General features: G+C 42.0%; 1 protein-coding gene across 2 annotated transcripts in view; it reads right to left on the reverse strand.

Annotated features, from left to right (window-relative positions):
* KLHL3 (kelch like family member 3) overlaps window positions 1-18,791 on the reverse strand; it is a 135,929-nt gene that overhangs the window by 106,905 nt on the left and 10,233 nt on the right. The window contains exon 2 of one of the 2 annotated variants that reach the window (XM_049873706.1): window positions 4,886-5,005. The exons of the other annotated variant lie outside the window; for it this stretch is intronic. Coding sequence (XP_049729663.1) covers window positions 4,886-5,005 — 120 coding nt within the window. The remainder of the gene's footprint in view (window positions 1-4,885; window positions 5,006-18,791) is intronic. 2 annotated transcript variants of the gene reach the window in all.

Consider the following 18,791-nt stretch of genomic DNA (forward strand, 5'->3'; position numbering starts at 1 on the left):
ACTTTACTCATGTAATCCTCTTAACAACCAGACAATACTGGTAATATCATTAGCCTCATTTTATGGGAGACAAAAGTGAAGTCAGGGAGATTAACTTGCCCAGAGTCACAAGGCTGTCTGATGTGAAATCAGGCTGTCTGGCTTCAATGGCTTGTAACCACTGCGTATAATGCTACAAAGATAACCACTACAGGTGTCATCCGCGTGAGGAATTAGAAAAACCTAGACATCCAACAACAGTGAACTGTTGGAAAAAAATAAACCAAAAATAGAATATCATGCATCTACTTAAAAAATGTTGTAGAGGAGTTGGTGACAGAAAAACTTGTACAATATAGCACTAGAAGAAAAAATCAGTTGAAACATATATTTTAAAGATAAGAAGGATATTCTCCAAAGTGTTAACAATGGTAACCACTATGCAGTAAAATCACAGATGACTTTTTTGCTTATAAATATTTTCTAAATTTTCTATAATAAATATATTTTTATAATAAAAAAACAAAGAAAAGGAAAATTAGCCATCCATGTCTAAACCTGAACTAAAATTTTCCCAGCCAAAACCTATACAGATTGTATAATTATCACAATCTAAACAAATAGAGGAAGAACAAGGTTATTGACTTAAATGTCAGCAAAGGATTATTCCTGGCACATGCTCAAAACAAGTTCCACAACCCACTCAGCAGATACATAACAAAAACAACAAAATAAAAGGTTCTGTGGTCAAATAGGTGGCACATAGTCAGGAACCGATGGTACTGAAGGAAGAAGTCCAAGCTGCTCTGAAGGCATGGCAAAAAACAAAGCACCAGGAATTGATGGAATATCAATTGAGATGTTTCAACAAACAGATGCAGTGCTGGAGGTGCTCACTCGTCTATGCCAAGAAACATGGAAGACAGCTTCCTGGCAAACTGATTGGAAGAGATCCATATTTATGCCTTTTCCCAAGAAAGGTGATCCAACCAAATGTGGAAATAATAAAACAGTATCATTATATCACACGCAAGCAAAATTTTGCTGAAGATCATTCAAAGACAGCTGCAGCAGTGTATCGACAGGGAGCTGCCAGAAATTCAGGCCAGTTTCAGAAGAGGACATGGAACCAGGGATATCATTGCTGATGTCAGATGGATCTTGGTTGAAAGCGGAGAATACCAGAAGGATGTTTGCCTGTGTTTTATTGACTGTGCAAAGGCATTCAATTGTGTGGATCGTAACAAATTATGGATAACATTGCAAGAATGGGAATTCCAGAACACTTAACTGTGCTCAAGAGGAACCTTTACATAGATCAAGAGGCAGTCATTCGGACAGAACAAGGGGATACCGATTGGATCAAAGTCAGGAAAGGTGTCCACCAGGGTTGTATTCTTTCACCATACCTATTCAATCCATATGCTGAGCAAATAATATGAGAAGCTGGACTATATGAAGAAGAATGGAGCATCAGGATTGGAGGAAGACTCATTAACAACCTGCATTATGCAGATGACACAACCTTGCTTGCTGAAAGTGAAGAGGGCTTGAAGCACTTACTAATGAAGATCAAAGACCACAGTCTTCAGTATGGATTGCACCTCAACATAAAGAAAACAAAAATCCTCACAACTGGACCAGTAAGCAACATCATGATAAACGGAGAAAAGATTGAAGTTGTCCAGGATTTCATTTTACTTGGATCCACAATCAACAGCCATGGAAGCAGCAGTCAAGAAATCAAAAGATGCATTGCATTGGGTAAATTTGCTCCAAAGGACCTCTTTAAAGTGTTGAAGAGCAAAGATGGCACCTTGAAGACTAAGGTGCACCTGACTCAAGCCACGGTATTTTCAATCCCATCATATGCATGTGAAAGCTGGACAATGAATAAGGAAGACCAAAGAAGAATTGATGCCTTTGAATTGTGGTGTTGGTGAAGAATATTGAATATACCATGGACTACCAAAAGAACAAACAAATCTGTCTTAGAAGTACAACCAGAATGCTCCTTAGAAGCAAGGATGGCGAGACTGTGTCTTCCATACTTTGGACATGTTGTCAGGAGGGATCAGTCCCTGGAGAAGGACATGATGCTTGGCAGAGTACAAGGTCAGCGGAAAAGAGGAAGACCCTCAACAAGGTGGACTGACACAGTGGTTGCAACAATGAGCTCAAGCATAACAACGATTGTAAGGATGGCTCAGGACCGGGCAGTGTTTCAATCTGTTGTGCATAGAGTTGCTAAGAGTCGGAATCGACTCAACGGCACCTAACAACGTAACAACAACAGTCAAATAGGAGCTGCTGAGTGGTGCAAACGGTTATCTTTATCTGAAAGATTGGAGGTTCAAATCCACACTGAGGAATCTCAGAAGAAAGGCCTGGCAATCTAGTTCCTAAAAATCAGCCACTGAAACCCTTTGGAGCACAGTTCTACTCTGACACACTTGGAGACACTATGAGTCAGAATTGATTCAATGGCAACTGGTTGCCTACAGTCAAGTAAGTGCAGGAAACCCTCAGTTAAACAAGCTTATTTATTACATGACTTGTCAGAACTTGTAATATGCCTACATGGTTAAGCTCTTGGCTGCTAACCAAACGGTTAGGAGTTCGAATCTACCAGCCTCTCTGCAGGAGAAAGATGTGGCAGTCTGCTTCCGTAAAGATTTATAGCCTTGGAAACCATACGGGACAATTCTACCCTGTCCTATACGGTTGCTATGAGTCGGAACAATGGTTTTTTGTTTGTTTTTGTTTTTTAATATGTATATAGCATTTTTCTGGGTTTTATAGCATTTTTTAAACTCATTTAGGCACGGAGCCCTTTTTTCCCACAGAGGATCTTGAGGGAAACAGACTTTGGCAAATACTGATTTATGCAAAAGAGAAGTAGGACTGTTGGAGGTGGTTAAATCCAAGTCAGTGCTCTTGGGAACAGATGTAACTTGCAAGAAAAGCAACAAGGACTTTGTAGGATGATTTTTTTTTGTATGTTACTTTAAAAAAAAAAGGAATTGAAGTAATGGAAAGTGAGGGTGAGAGGAATTCCGTGTGCATATCCATTCCCTGAGTTCTCCCTCTCACTGGTCCCTAAACCAAATCAAACCCATTGCCACTGAGTCAATTCCAACTCACAGCAACACTACAGGACAGAGTAGAACTGCCTCATAGGGTTTTCAAGGAGCAGCTGATAGATTCAAACTGCCGACCTTTTGGTTAGCAGCTGAACTCTTAACCACTGTGCCACCGAGGCTCCAAAGTTGACTATACTAGGCAAAATAAAAAGGCCTGGGAGAAAGACCTGGAGTCTTAAATCCATCAAACGACACAAGCCACAATCAAGTGAACTAGATGGGGAGCCTCAATAGTGTCTAGGAAACACGACATGAATAAATTCTTTAGTGACAAGAGAAGCATGCCCATAGGCATGAACATCAGCACTACCCACAGCCTAAGACACCTGTTGGGGGAGCTTCCAAGAAGTCTGCCATGAGGCCTAATAAAAACTGAGTGCTACAGCTGCTAACCAAGAGGTTGGCAGTTCAAATCCACCAGGTGCTCCTTGGAAACTCTATGGGGCAGTTCTACTCTGTTCTATAGGGTCGCTATGAGTTGGAATTGACTCGAAGGCAGTGGTTAGTGGGTTAATGGGGCATAATACAAATTTAATTTAACTTCGTTTTTAATGCCAAAGACTGGGCCTTGCAGAAAGAAGAAATGAGGAAATGAATATTTGTTCAAAAGTAGTTCAACCTTTATTCAACAAACACTTCTTCAGCTATCTGTGCCTTTGCTCACAGCATTTTCTCTGCCTGGCATGCCTCCCCATCACCCTACCACTCTTCATCTCTTTAACACTTTCTTGTCCTTCAAAATTCAGCTCAAATACCACTCTCTTTAGGGAGCATGCCTTAAGAAACAAAGATTTATGGTTCACCTACCTCTTGTCAGACACCTGGTGCATTCCTCATTCATTACACCTATTCACACTGTAGAAAGATCATTTTCATCGAACTATTTACATTTTTTTACTTTGTACTCCCATCCCAGGGCCTAGCCAGTGCCTCTTTAGTGAGTGAATGAAGCTCCTATGAAGTGCCAGGTGCTAGAGATAGAAGTGACTCAGAAGAACCCCTGCCTTCAGGGAGCTCACTCACAAACTAAAGAAGGGAAGAGATACACAATCACAGCTCACAGTAGGATAAAGCAAGTAGTAAATAATGGCATAGACAAAGGAAGTTTCTGAGCTCTCTGGTAAGGAAGAGATTCTGTGTTCAGGCTTTGTGAAAAGAACACAGGTACAGGTCCTGAAATCCATCTTGCAACAAGCTCATCAAACACGCAGACTGGCCTTACAAATGACCTGCACACCCCTCACCATTTAGATCAGAGCGGATGAGTACATTTATAATTAATTTCTTTCTCTAGAGTTAAATTGCCTTTAAGCAGCTAGGTATTCTTCATTCATGTGGCTGTCTTAACAAGCTAAGTGCAGACCAAGAATGAGAGAGGGAGGCCAAACGAAAATATGTGGCATTCACAATCTGTAATCTGCAGTTGAGTGTAGGTGTTGGAATCATTCTATTATTGGTCTTCAAGCAGCTGGTTCAATGGGAATCAAGTTTATGAACAGACCTGCTGTAACCATAAAGGATTTTCCCCCTGTGATTAAGCACTAAAACGATAGGTGTTAAATAAATACAAAAAGAGAGAGAAGTAGGGAAAAAGATTTCCGGCAAAACCATTCTGTCTCAGTCAGCCAAGTGACTGTCTAAGAGTGGGTGGGGAAGAGTCAGAACTCGCTAGGTGGTGATGTTCTGACTTCCGTTCTCAGTCCCTGATGATGTTCACCCCGCAAGTTCCCCTGGAAAGAGCGCAGGCAAGATAGGAAAAGTACCTCCGCAGTTCATTCATAACCTTGAACGCCTTCCCCATGTGGGCAGGGTTGACAGTGATGGTCCTCTGGCTCTTCTCATCATCCCCAGCCTGTACCAGGGGCTGGGGGCTTGGCTTGATGCTGTGAACAGGAAGGGAATGGAGGGAAAGAGAGAATCACAGGTTGGTAAACCCATTCATCCAACTGCCACAAGTCCATGTGTTTACCCACCCCCCAGAGCATCTCTGCCAGCCTGTTCTCACCATAGACTCACCAAGAACGGAAACTCATTGGGTCAGGCATTTCCGCAGGATCTTCCAATGAAAATTACATTTCTCTGAAGGAGGCTATGAGTTGAAATTGACTCAAAGGCAATGGGTTTTTTTGGTTTTTGGAGGAGGCCAGGTTCTAGATCAGCCTCTTCCATCAAGTACTTATGTGACTTTGTACGAAGTCCTTTCCTCTATTCCTAAAACAGAGAGAAAGGGGACTAAGCCCTATATCACTCACTTCCCAGGGATGTTTGTTCCTCTAACAAACATTTAATGGAGCCTGAGATGTGCCAGGCAGTGTATTTAAATTTGAGGGAGACACAACAGTAAACAAGACACAGTTCCTGTCCTCACAAAGCTTAGAGTTCAGGGGAAGAGAAAGCCAAGCAAACATATCAACATCGCTGTCTTAAGTATCATAATTTGATAGGAGCTACAGAAGTACAGAGGATGGGCAACTATCACAATGCTGGCAAGTTGAGAGAAAATTTCCTGGAAGCTGAGACCTGAAGGAAGAACAGAAATTAGCCAGGTAAAAAAGAAGGTGGGGAGTATTCCAGGCAGAAGAAACAGGATGTACAAAGACCTGGAGGAGAAAAATGTGTTCAAAATGCTGAATGTTCAGTAAAACTATAGAGGAGAGTATCGAGAGAAAGGGCTAGAAGAGGGGGCAGTCTTATAGGCAGCACAAAGGAGTTTGGATTTCATTCTTAAACAGTGAGAAACCATCAAAGGGCTTTAAGCAGAGAAGTAGGGCAGGAAACAGGTAAACAACTTTGTGCTTTAGAAAGATCACGTTGGCTATGGTATGGAGAACAGTGGCACAAGAGTAAAAGCTCTTGGAAAACTATAATCCTTAGAAAGGCAACGGATTATAATTGTTTTGGTAGAAGGCTATCTGTGTGGGCTAAGTGAGCAGGTGGTTGACTAGCAAGAGTTGTCCATAATCTCAAAGTCCTCTGTACTGAAATTAAGAGCCAAAACACTTAAATCCCTATCGGATTCCTGCTAGCTGCCCAATTACTCCAGAGCAACATGTCTCAACTTTGTTGGGGGTGGAGGGAGGAATCAAAAGGATAAACAAAGAGACATAGGAAAGAACTTTCTCCCCAAACTGGCAAAACTATACAGCTCCAAACTGGGGCATTTGAGTTACCTCTGTTTAGGCCAGGCTAAGTTTTGCTCTGTTGGTAGGAAAATAGAAACTTCTCCATTTGTGTAAGAGTCCCTGAGTGGTACAGTTAAGCACTAGGCTACAAACTGAAAGGCTGGCAGTTCAAATCCACCCAGAGGTACCCTGGAAGAAAGTCCAGGCAAAACATCGCAGCCATTGAAAACCCTAGTAAGTGCAATTCTACTCTGAAATGCATAGTCACCATGAATTGGAATCAACTCAACAGCAACTGGGTTAGGTGGTTTGTTGTTGTTCCACTTGTATACTGTATTTTTACACAAATAACGTGTGCCTTCTACGTTTGTTTGCCAACCGTGCCCTCCCCGCCATGAGGTATTTTGGTAAGTGTGCTACAGTAATTTTTTTACAGCAACAAGAAAAAAAACTGGCATAGCAGTGCTTATGAAAATACCTTGTGGGGGAGGGCACAGCTGGCACACAAATGTAGAAGGTGCGCATTATTTGTGTAAAAATACGGTATATTTAGGGACGTACAGTTCATTGAAACTCTAAGACACTGAAGGAGTCTCCTTTGGTTTTCCCTAGTGGCCTCTTCTAGCCATGCTACCATCTAGCCTTGCAAACTGGCTAGAAAAGGGGGCTTCTGTGGTTAAGAGAATGTTCCAGAGAGTCTACAGATCTCACTCTGGGATTCATAACTATTGGAATATTAAAATACAACCAACACGCCAGACCCATAGCTTGTCTGACCATGCAGACACCTCCTTTGGCTTCCTGCCCTACCTTCAGGTCAGCACGTGTGATGGTTAAGATAGTGTGTCAACTTGGCTGGGCCATGATTCTCAGTGTTTATATGTGATCACCCCCCATGATGGGATCTGCTGTGAGTAGCCAATCAGTTGAAAGGGAGTTTCCTTGGGCATTTGGCCTACATCTGAATATAAGTGGACATTCTGGCTTTTGCCCGCTCTGGATCCTGCAGCTGCCTTCTGTTCGTCTTACCTCTGGTTCTTGGGACTTGAGCTAGCAGCTTATCTGCCAATCTTGGGATTCGTCAATCTTCACACCCTGTTAGCAAGAGTCCTGCTCTCTGACCTGCCAATCGTGGGTATGCCAGTCCCTGTGGCTACATAAATCAGGAAAAGCTTCTATCCTGATCCACAGACTTGGAGTGTTCCAGCCTCTGCAGTCACATGAACTATTTCCTTGATATAAATCTCGCTATATTTATATGCTTTACTGGTTTTGCTTCTCTAGGGAACCTAGCCTAAGACATTTGGTACCAAGAGTGGTTCTACAGAAAGAAAACTGTAAGGATGAGTTTTCTAAATTGGTTCTCAACTCTGGTTCATCTTAAAGATTCCGATGACTGTGCTTCCAGCAGTAAAGAGGGCACTGCTAATCCATGGCGTGAGGTGGTGATACAAATATGCAAAATATCACCACCAATAGATCAGGTATTAGTGAAAGGTAAGGCTCTGGGTGAACACATATGTGATATCTTTCTACAGATTTGTCAGAATGAGAAGTATAAGGAACCTGGTTGGTTGGTCCTACTTTCGCTAGACAAACTGGTGAAAGAAAGAGATGCACTCAGGGCTTCAGAGTCAAAGCTGAAATGCTGCACAAACAATCTCAAAGTTCCCACTTGTGCTTTGAAAGAAAGCATTATTTCTTATAATAACAGAGCTGATATTGCCAAAAACCAAACCCAGTGTCTTATTGTAAGAGTGGCTAAATTACAACACCAGCTGAATTGTCAACCTGAAGAGGTATCTGAAGTTAAAGTGAGGGCACTGACTGGGAAGAAATGGGATCCTGAAACTTGGGATGAGGACATATGGGCAGATAATCGGGAAGCTGAAGACACTAGGCTCGGAAGTAAATTCTGTTGAATCACTCCTGCCAACAGAACTACTCCTATCTGAAGAGATTACTTCATGTTTGTCTGCTAAATCACCCTGCCCAAAAAAACCATTAGCCCCTCCACTCCCATCTAATGATATCAGCTCTAGCCCAGCTGCCTCTAAAGAGCCCTTGCCTGAGTCATTGCCTGAGGCATAGCCTGAACCAGATGCTTTACAAGACAATGCTAAATGTTCTCAAAACAATTCCACGCTACTGATTCTGGCTTCAAGACTTATAAGTAGACTCCAGTCCCAGTGAGCCCCAAAAGGTGAAATACAAAGTATGACCCAGGAGGAGGTACACTACACACCAAAAGAAGTGCTTTACTTTTCTAATATGTACAAACAGAAACCTGGGGAATATGTGTGGAAATGGTTCTTAAGGGTGTGGGATAATGGTGCAAGGAACATAAAGATGGATCAGTCTGAGTTTATTGACATGGGTCCACTAAGTACAGATTCTTCATTCAATGTTTCAGCTCAAGAAGTTAGGAAAGGATCTAATAGTTTATTTGGCTGGGTTACTGAGGCATGGATTACACGGCGGCCTACCCTAAATCAAGCTGAAGTACCAGACCTACCTTAGTATACCGTAGAATAAAGTATCCAAAGGCTTAGGGAAACTGGCATGCTAGAGTGGATTTATCAAGTTAGACCCACAGACCCACACACGGAATGCCCAGAGGACACACCTTTTACCACAACTGTGAAGAACAAATTGGTGAAGAGAGCTCCAGCATCCTTGAAGACTGCTGTGACTGCTATTTTATGTAAATCAGATTTGACAGTGGGAACTGCCCTAACTGAATTAAGACACCAACTATGATAGGGCTGATTGGACCCCGTGGTAGTAGGGGCCAAGTGGTGGTACTCAATTACCAAAGACAAGGTGGGCGTGGTTACTGTAATGGACAGTGGAGTCAACGCAGTAATCAGAATAGTCTAACTCATATGGACTTATGGCATTGGCTACTTAGTCATGGTGTCCCCAGGAGTGAAATAGATAGGAAATCTATTCACTTGATCTGTACAAACAGATGAATTCTAGGTCAGGTGAACAGCAGTCTAACTTGAATCACCAGAATAGAGAGTCATGGTCCCTTAATCAATACCCAGATGAGTGAGTTTAAACACCCACAACCCCTTGAAAGAAGGGGAGGCCAGGTCCCTTTGAGGGAGGATTCCAGTACACTGCCAAAAATTTATACTGTTAATTTCTCTCCCAGCCTTCCCCAAAAGGATCTACAGCCTTTTACGAGGGTGACTGTTCACTGGGGAAAAGGAAATTGTCAGACTTTTGGGAGATTACTGGATACTGGCTCTAAACTGACACTAATTACAGGAGACCCAAAACATCACTGTGGTCCAGTGGGGGCATATGGAGGTCAGGTTATTAATGTGGTCTTGGTTCATATCCATCTCACAGTAGGTCCAGTGGGTCCCTGAACCCATCCTGTAGTGATTGCCCCAGTTCCTGAATGCATAATTGGAATAGATGTACCCAGCAACTAGCAGAACCCCACACTGGATCCCTGACAAATGCAGTAAGGACTATTATGGTAGGAAAAACCAAGTGGAAGCCATTAGAACTGCCTCCACCTAGGAAAATAGTAAACCAAAAGCAAAACCATATTCCTGGAGGGATTGCAGAGATTATTGCCACCATCAAGGACTTGAAGAATGCGGGGGTGGTGATTCCCACCACATCCCCATTCAACTCGACTATTAAAAAACTATTAGGCCTGTGCAAAAACAGATAGGTCTTGGAGAATGACAGTAGATTATTGAACTTAACCAGGTGGTGACTCCAACTGCAGCTGCTGTTCTAGATGTAGTTTCACTGCTTTAGCAAATTAATACAGCTCTTGGTACCTGGTATAGAGCTATTGATCTGGCTAATGCCTTTTTCTACATACCTGTTTCAAAGAACCATCAGAAGCAGTTTGCCTTCAGCTGGCAAGGCCAGCAATACACCTTCACTTGCCTACCTCAGAGCTACATCAACTCTCCAGCCCTACGTCATAATTTAGTCCGCAGGAAACTTGATCAACTTTCCCTTCCACAAGATGTCACGCTGGTCCATTACATTGATGACATTATGCTTATTGGACCTAGTAAGGAAGAAGTGTCAATGAATCTGGACTTATTGGTAATATATTTGTGTGCTAGATAGTGGGAAATTAATCCCACAAAAATTCAGGCACCTTCCACCTCAGTGAAATCTCCAGGGGTCCAGTGGTATGGAGCATGTTGAGATATTGCTTCTAAAGTGAAGGATAAGTTATTGCATCTGGCTCCTCCCACAACTAAAAAGGAGGCACAATGCCTAGTGGGCCTCTCTGGATTTTGGAGGCAACAAATTCCTCATTTGGGTGTGCTACTCCAGCCTATTTATCAAGTGACTTGAAAAGCTGCTAGTTTTGAGTGAGGCCCAGAATAAGGGAAGGCTCTCCAACAGGTTCAGACTGCTGTGCAAGCTGCTCTGCCACTTGGGCCATATGACTCAGCTGGTCCCTTGAAGTGGCAGTGGCAGATAGAGATGCTGTTTGGAGTCTTTGGCAAGGCCTTATTGGTGAATCACAGCGCAAGCCCTTGGGATTTTGGAAAAAAAAGCCCTGCCATCCTCTGCAGATAACTACTCTTAAGAAAGAGCTTTTGACTTTGTTACTGGGTCTTAGTAGAAACCGAACACTCAACTGTGGCACACCAAGTCACTATGCGGCCTGAGCTGCCCATCACGAACTGGGTGTTGTCTGACCCACAGAGTCATAAAGTTAAACATGCACAGCAGCACTCCTTCAGGATGTGAAGGCACAAGTAAGTTGCATGATGAAGTGGCCCAAATGCCCATGGTCTCCACTCCTGTCACATTACCTTCTATTTCCCAGTCTGCACCTATGGCCTCATGGGGTTGACTGAAAAAGAGAAAACTCATGCCTGGTTTACAGATGTTTCTGCGTGATATGCAGGTACACTCTAAAGTGGACAGCAGCAGCGCTATAGCTCCTTTCTGGGACCTCCCTGAAGGACAGTAGTGAAAGGAAATCCTCCCAATGGGCAGAACTTCAAGCAGTGCACCTGGTTTTCACTTTGCTTGGAAGGAGAAATGGCCAGATGTGTGATTGTATACTGATTCATGAGCGGTGGCCAATGCTTTGGCTGGATCATCAGGGACTTGGAAGGAACACAATTGGAAAATCAGAGACAAGGATTTATGGGGAAGAGGAATGTGGATAGACCTCTCCAAATGGGCCAAAGAAGTGAAGATATTTGTGTCTCACATGAATGCTCACCAAAGGGTGACCTCACCAGAAGATGATTTTAACAATCAAGTGGATAGGATGACATGTTCTTTCCCCATTTACTCCTGTCATTGTTCAATGAGCTCATGAACAAAGTGGCCATGGGTGGCAGGGATGAAAGTTATGCATGGGCCCAGCAACTTGGACTTCCACTCACAAAGGATGACCTGGCTATGGCCACTGCTGAGTGCCCAATCTGCCAGCAGCAGAGACCAACACTGAGTCCCTGATATGGCACCATCTCTCAAGGTGATCAGCCAGCAACCTGGTGAAAAGTTGATTACATTGGACCACTTCCATCATGGAAAGGACAGCGTTTTGTCCTTACTGGAATAGACACTTACTGTGGATATGGATTTGCCTTCCTTGCACGCAATGCTTCTGCCAAAACTTACAGAATGCCTTATCCACCATCATGGTATCCCACACAGCATTGCCTTAGATCAAAAGGCTCACTTCACAGCAAATAAAGTGCAGCAGTGGGTCCATGCTCATGGGATTCACTGGTCTTACTATGTTCCCCAGCATCCTGAAGCCGCTGGCTTGACAGAACAATGGAATGGCCTCCTAAAGACAAAATTACAGCACCAGCTAGGTGGCAATACCCTGCAGGGTTGGGGAAATCTTCTCCAAGAGGCTGTATATGCTCTAAACCAGCATACAATATATGGTGCTCTTTCTCCCATAGCCAGGATTCATGGGTCCAGGAATCAAGGGGTGGAAACAGGAGTGGCACCACTCACTATTACCCCTAGTGACCCACTTACAAGATTTTTGTTTCCTGTCCCTGCAACCTTATGTTCTACAGGTCTAGACATCTTAGTTCCAAAGGGAGGAATGCTCCCACCTGGAGACATATCGCTGATTCCACTGAACTGGAAGCTAAGAATGCCACCTGGCCACTTTGGGCTCCTTATGCCTCTGGATCAACAGACAAAGAAGGGAGTTACCATACTGGCTGGTATGATTGATTCTGATTACCAAGAGGAAATCAGATTGATATTACATAATGGGGGTAAAGAATGGTACATCTGAACTGCAGGAGATCTCTTAGGGCATCTGTTAGTACTACCATGCCCTGTGATTAAAGTCAACGGAAAACTACAGTAACCCAATCGACACGACTATTAATGGCCCAGGCCCTTCAGGAAAGGTTTGGGTCACCCCATCAGGTAAAGAACCATGATCAGCTAAGGTGCTTGCTGAGGGCAAATGGCATACGGAATGGGCGGTGGAAGAAGGTAGTTCTAAATACCAGTCACATCCACATGACCAGTTGCAGAAACGAGGGCTGTAATTGTTATGAGTATTTCTGCTTTGTATGCATGCATCAAATATTTTTGTTTTCTTCACTTACAAAATATAAGATGTAAACGGGGCTAGTGCATTTCTGGTTGTACATGTCTTAGTTGTATCATGATAGGCACAAACATGACTTTGTAATTATCTTTATTCAGAGATTATGTATGGTTTGGGGAAATGTGTACAGGTACCAGATTGACAAGGGGTGGACTGTGATGGTTAAGATTGTGTATTGACTTGGCTTGGCCATGATTCTCAGTGTTTATATGTGATCACCCCCATGATGAGATCTGCTGTGAGTGCCTAGTCAGTTGAAAGGGAGTTTCATTGGTTGTGTGGCCTGCATCCAAATATAAGTGGATGTTCTGGCTTTTGCCTACTCTGGATCCTGCAGCTGCCTCCTGTTCATCTGGACTCTAGTTCTGGGGACACGGGCTAGCAGCTTATCTGCCGATCTTGGGATTTATCAGTCTTCATAGCCCGTAAGCAAGAGCCCTGCTCTCTGACCTGCAATCTTGGGTTTGTCGGCCCCTGCAGCTCTGTGAATCAGAAGAAGCCTCTATGCTGATCCACGGGCTTGGGATGTTACAGCCTCTACAGTCATGTGAACCATTTCCTTGATATAAATCTCTCTACATATGTATTTATACGCTTTACTGGTTTTGCTTCTCTAGGGAACCCAGCCTAAGACAGCATGCAAATATAAGCCATGGACATCTGAAATTTGGGACTGTTTGGATTCTGGGTGCAAGAAAGTTACCTGAGCACAGGAAGACAAAAATCAAAAGATACAGAAAGGCATATGATTGGAGTATGTGTTTAAGTGGGTAAATAAAACCTCAAATCAGAAAATGTGACCAGAGAGACGAAGTACCCAGCCAAGATTAAAAGCTCCGTGTAAGAAATCCACAAGCATAATTTCTTTTATGGGTAGTATCCTTCTCTATACTTCTCTACTCCAAGGCCAGAAGGACACTCATTTTTATTTTCTACTAAAAGTTTAACATTCTTGCTTTTGATATTTAAGCCCTTAATTTTGCCAGATACTGACTTTCATATTATGATAAGAAGTAGGGATCTAATTATTTTCCTTAAGTTCCACTTATTGAATGCTTATTTTTCTCACTCATCCTCATGCCACCTTAGTCACTTATCAAAGTTCCAAATACACAGGGATCTGTTTTTGGACTCTGTAACCTATTCCATTGATCAGTTTGTCTCTGTACTAGTAGCACATTATTTCTATAGCTTCATAATAAGGCATGATATCAGATAGGGCAAGTCCCCAATTATATTATTATTCTTCAGAAGTTCCATGATTCTATTTTTTACTCTCTCACATAAATTTTAGTATCAGCTTGTCAAGTTTCATGAAAAATTCTGACAAGACTTTGACAGAAATTGCATTGAACTATAGGTCAATTTGGATAGAAATAACATCTTTCTGACATTATCTCTTCCTGTCCATGGACATGGGGTATCTCTCCATTTATTTAAGTCTTCTTTAATGTCACTCAAATTTTTTACTCTTCTGTATGAAGACCTTATACATATTTTAGATTTATTCCTAAACACTTTTGAATTTTTTGCTGAAATTTTATAATATCAATGGTGTCTTTCTTAAATTATATTTTCTGATTGTTCTATTTTCTAAAACGCAATTGATTTTTGCAAATTGATCATATACAGCCACCTTACCAAAAGTTCCTATTATTCCTAATCTTTGTATTATATTATATTATATTATCGATATATTATATAGACGATTACATTATCTATAAACATATAATGCCAGGGTTTGTATATTTGTTTTTTTGTTCTTGTTATTTGGTTTTGTTTTGTTTTTTCCTCCTTTCCAATTCTTGAGCCTCTAATTTCTTTTTTGAAAGAAATTTTGCACTGGCTACAATGGTGAAACAATGTTGATCAGAGGGGATACTGGTGAATATTCTTACCATACTCCTGATTTTAAAGAAGATGTTTCTAATGTTTCCCCATTAAATATGTCCGTTGTAGAATTTTTTTAGATTTTTTTATCAGATCAAGAAAATCCCCTTCTATAATTAACTTTAAGAATTTTTATCACAGTTATACAGAATTTTATCAAATGTTTTTGTGCATCTAATGAGATCTTTTTTCTTTAATCTGTCAATGCTATTAATGAAATTTATATATATTTTCTAATACTAAACCATGCTTGTATTCCTTGGATAAATCTAGAAACTGTAAAACACTGCATAAATTAGTCATTATAATTGACATGTTCAAATTGTAGAGAGTCTTAAAAGCCAGAGTGTGAAAATATAATTTGGTATGGATCAGGGAACCACTGAAGGTTTCTGACAGGGAACTAATAAGATCAGAGTTCTTAAAAGCCCACCGGACAGATATTACTAGCTCTACTTCATAGATATGGAACAAATATAGATCAAATAAAGTCATCTTTGGAAGCATTAACAATAATCTCCCATGTGGCTAGCGAAAAGAAAAGCTGGCTCCCCCTTGTTCTTACTCTTTGCGCTGTCAAGCCTTCCAGAATGGTCCAGTAATGATGCATCCTATTAATACAATGTTATGTTTACCTAAATGTCTCAAACATAGATTGTCTATTATCAAAGGATTAGAATTCAGCAAGACACAATTTGCACTAAAGCCTCCCTGAAAGAGTAAGCGACTTGCTGATGACCATAGGGCTAGCTAGAGGAAGGACATCCAGTTTCCCCATCTTCATCCAGAGCACTTTCCACCCTGGATGCAGAGGCAAGGCTTGACATCAGGAGGAGCTCAAGGTCTCTTTCTTCCCCTGCTCTGCTCCTCCAGGAAGATACAGGAAGCCTGGAGTGGATTCTGGGTCCCTAGTTCCTGAAAGGTAGAAGCTTCTTGACAGCCCACTGACCTAGGGAGCAGGATATTAAGGAAAGAGTCCAAAGGCTCGGAGAAGAATCTGTACGAGGTTACACAGATAATAAATGGCAGAGATGGAATCTGAGCTCAGGTCTCCTTGACTTGAAGCCTAAGCTATTCCCACCACAGCCTACACCCTCAGTAAATAGCCTTCCTTTAAGCACAAAATGGTTGAAACTAAAGAGGGATTCAGGAATCTCCACACAGCCCAACTGAGGTAATTCAGCCTTCAGGGTTTCATGATCTAACAAGAGGTGTGCAGCCAACCAAATTCTCCCGCCATGTTGTTGTTAGGTGCCATTGAGTGGGTTCTGACTGATAGCGACCCTATACACAACAGAATGAAACACTGCTGGGTCCTGCGTCATCCTCACAATCGTTGCCATGCTTCAGCTCATCATTGCAGTCACTGTGTCAATCCATCTTGTCCAGGGTCTTCTTCTTTTTTGCTGACCTTCTACCAAGCATGATGTCCTTCTTCAGGGAGTGGTCCCTTCTGATAAAATGTCCAAAGTATGTGAGATGAAGTCTCACCATCCTTGCTTCTAGTGAGCATTCTGGCTATACTTTTTTCCAAGACAGGCTGCTCATTCTTTTGGCAGTCCATGGTATATTCAATATTCTTCGCCAACACCACAATTCAAAGGTGTCAATTCTTCTTCAGTCTTCCTTATTCATTATCCAGCTTTCTCATGCATTTGAGGTGATTGAAAACACCGTGGCTTTGGTCTGGAGCACCTTAGTCCTCAAGGTGACATCTTTGCTTTTCAACACTTTAAAGAGGTATTTTGCAGCAATTTGCCCAATGCAATGCGTCTTTTGATTTCTTGACTACTGCTTCCACGGCTGTTGATTGTGGATCCAAGTAAAATGAAATCCTTGATAACCCCGATCTTTTCTCTGTTTATCATGATGTTGCTTATTGGTCCAGTTGTGAGGACTTTTGTTTTCTTTATGTTGAGGTATAATCCCTACTGAAGGCTGTGGTCTTTGATCTTCATTAGTAAGTGCTTCAAGTCCTCTTCACTTTCAGCAAGCAAGCTTGTGTCATCTGCACAATGCAGGCTGTTAATGCATCTTCTTCCAATCTTAATGCCCTGTTCTTCACAGAGTCCAGCTTCTTGGATTATTTGCTCAGCATACAGATTGAATAGGTTTGGTGAAAGGATACAACCCTGACGCACACCTTTCCTGACTTTAAACCAATCAGTATCCCCTTGTTCTGTTCAACCAGCAGCCTCTCAATCTATATACAGGTTCCTCATAGGCACAATTAAGTGTTTTGGAATTCCCATTCTTCACAATGTTATCCATAATTTGTTATGATCCACACAGTCGAATGCCTTTGCAGAGTCAATAAAACACAGGCAAACATCCTTCTGGTATTAGAGAATACATTCAGCCAGGATCCATCTGACATCAGCAATGATATTCCTAGTTCCACATCCTCTTCTGAATCTGGCTTGAATTTCTGGCAATTCCCTGTCGATATACTGCTGCAGCTGCTTCTGAATAATCTTCAGCAAAATTTTGCTTGTGTGTGGTATTACTAATATTGTTCAGTAATTTCTGCATTCAGTTGGATCACCTTTCTTGGAAATAGGCATAAATATGGATCTCTGGCAGTAGGTGGCCAGTTAGCTTCTTCCGAATTCCTTGGCATAGATGAGTGAGCACTTCCAGCGCTGCACCCATCTGTTGAAACAGCTCAACTGATATTCTGTCAATTCCTGGAGCCTTGTTTTTCACCAATGCTTTCAGTGCAGCCTGGACCTCTTTCTTCAGTACCATCAGTTCCTGATCATAGTTTACCTCCTGAAATGGTTGAACATTGACTAATTCTTTCTGGTATAATGGCTCTGTGTATTCCTTCCATCTTCTTTTGATGCTTCCTGCATCGTTTAATATTTTCCCCGTAGAATCCTTCACTGTTGCAACTTGAGGCTTGAATTTTTTCTTCAGTTCTTTCAGCTTGAGATGTGCCAAGTGTGTTCCTCCCTTTTGGTTTTCTATCTTCAATACTTTGCATATGTCATTATAATACTTTACTTTGTCTTCTCAAGCCACCCTTTGAAATCTTCTGTTCGGTTCTTTTACTTCATCATTTCTTCCTTTTGTTTTAGCTACTCGAAGTTCAGGAGCAAGTTTCAGAGTCTCTTCTGACATTCATTTTGGTCTTTTCTTTCTCTCCATAGTTAATGTCAATTTATTTATGCCCTTCTCACTGGGCCTGAAGCTCTGGCTGCTGAACAAAGATTTCATCTGTGCCCAGAGTTGCAGTGACATTCAAAGTGAGCCATACTTAAGATTCAAATGGGTCACTAACCACAGATGTTGTTAGAAAGTATGAGCCAGGCAAAACCCTTGCTCTTTCCTAAAGAAATATACAGAAATGGTCATCTAATCAACTTTCTACATAAACTACAGCAGAATCAGAACACATCAAACTAATCGACTTTGTCAAACCACCAGATATGAACGACTACTGGAGCCCTCAATCCAGTGAATGATTCCTCTAGCCTAGCAGATAAAAATGCCAGCAACCACCTCAATAGTCCACAGAAAGTATTGGAAGTTAGCTCAGATGTACCTCATATTCTCACAGATACCCACTGATCCCATTTAAGAAGTCATACATGTGAGATAGTTAGGATCATAGCCATAAGGATAGGCATAGCTCCCCTAGCTGGCCCTTCATCCCTGGAATCTCTGCCTCTCTTTTCCCATTCCTAAAAAATTACAGAGCCCTGGTGGAGCAGTGGTTAAGAGCTCAGCAGCTAACCAAAAGTTTGGCAGTTCTAATCCACCAGCTGTTCCTTGGAAACCCTATAAGGCAGTTCTACTCTGTCCTATAGGGTCACTATGAGTCAGACTTGACTCGATGGCAATTTTTTTTTGTTGTTGTTGTTTGTTTGTTTTTGGTTTAGACCATTATAGCGGCCTCCTACTTGCTGTTCCCCATTCTAGATGCTCTCCCTCCAAGCGCTTCCTGCGTACCACTGCCAAACTGATCTTTCTAAATGATTACTTTGATCTTGTCTTTTAGATCCTCACTATCTACAGTTTTGGGTCCGCTGAGCCCTAGATGTTCATGGAAGTCTCTTC

Source organism: Elephas maximus, chromosome 2 (genome assembly GCF_024166365.1).
Source record: "Elephas maximus indicus isolate mEleMax1 chromosome 2, mEleMax1 primary haplotype, whole genome shotgun sequence".
NCBI lineage: Eukaryota > Metazoa > Chordata > Mammalia > Proboscidea > Elephantidae > Elephas > Elephas maximus.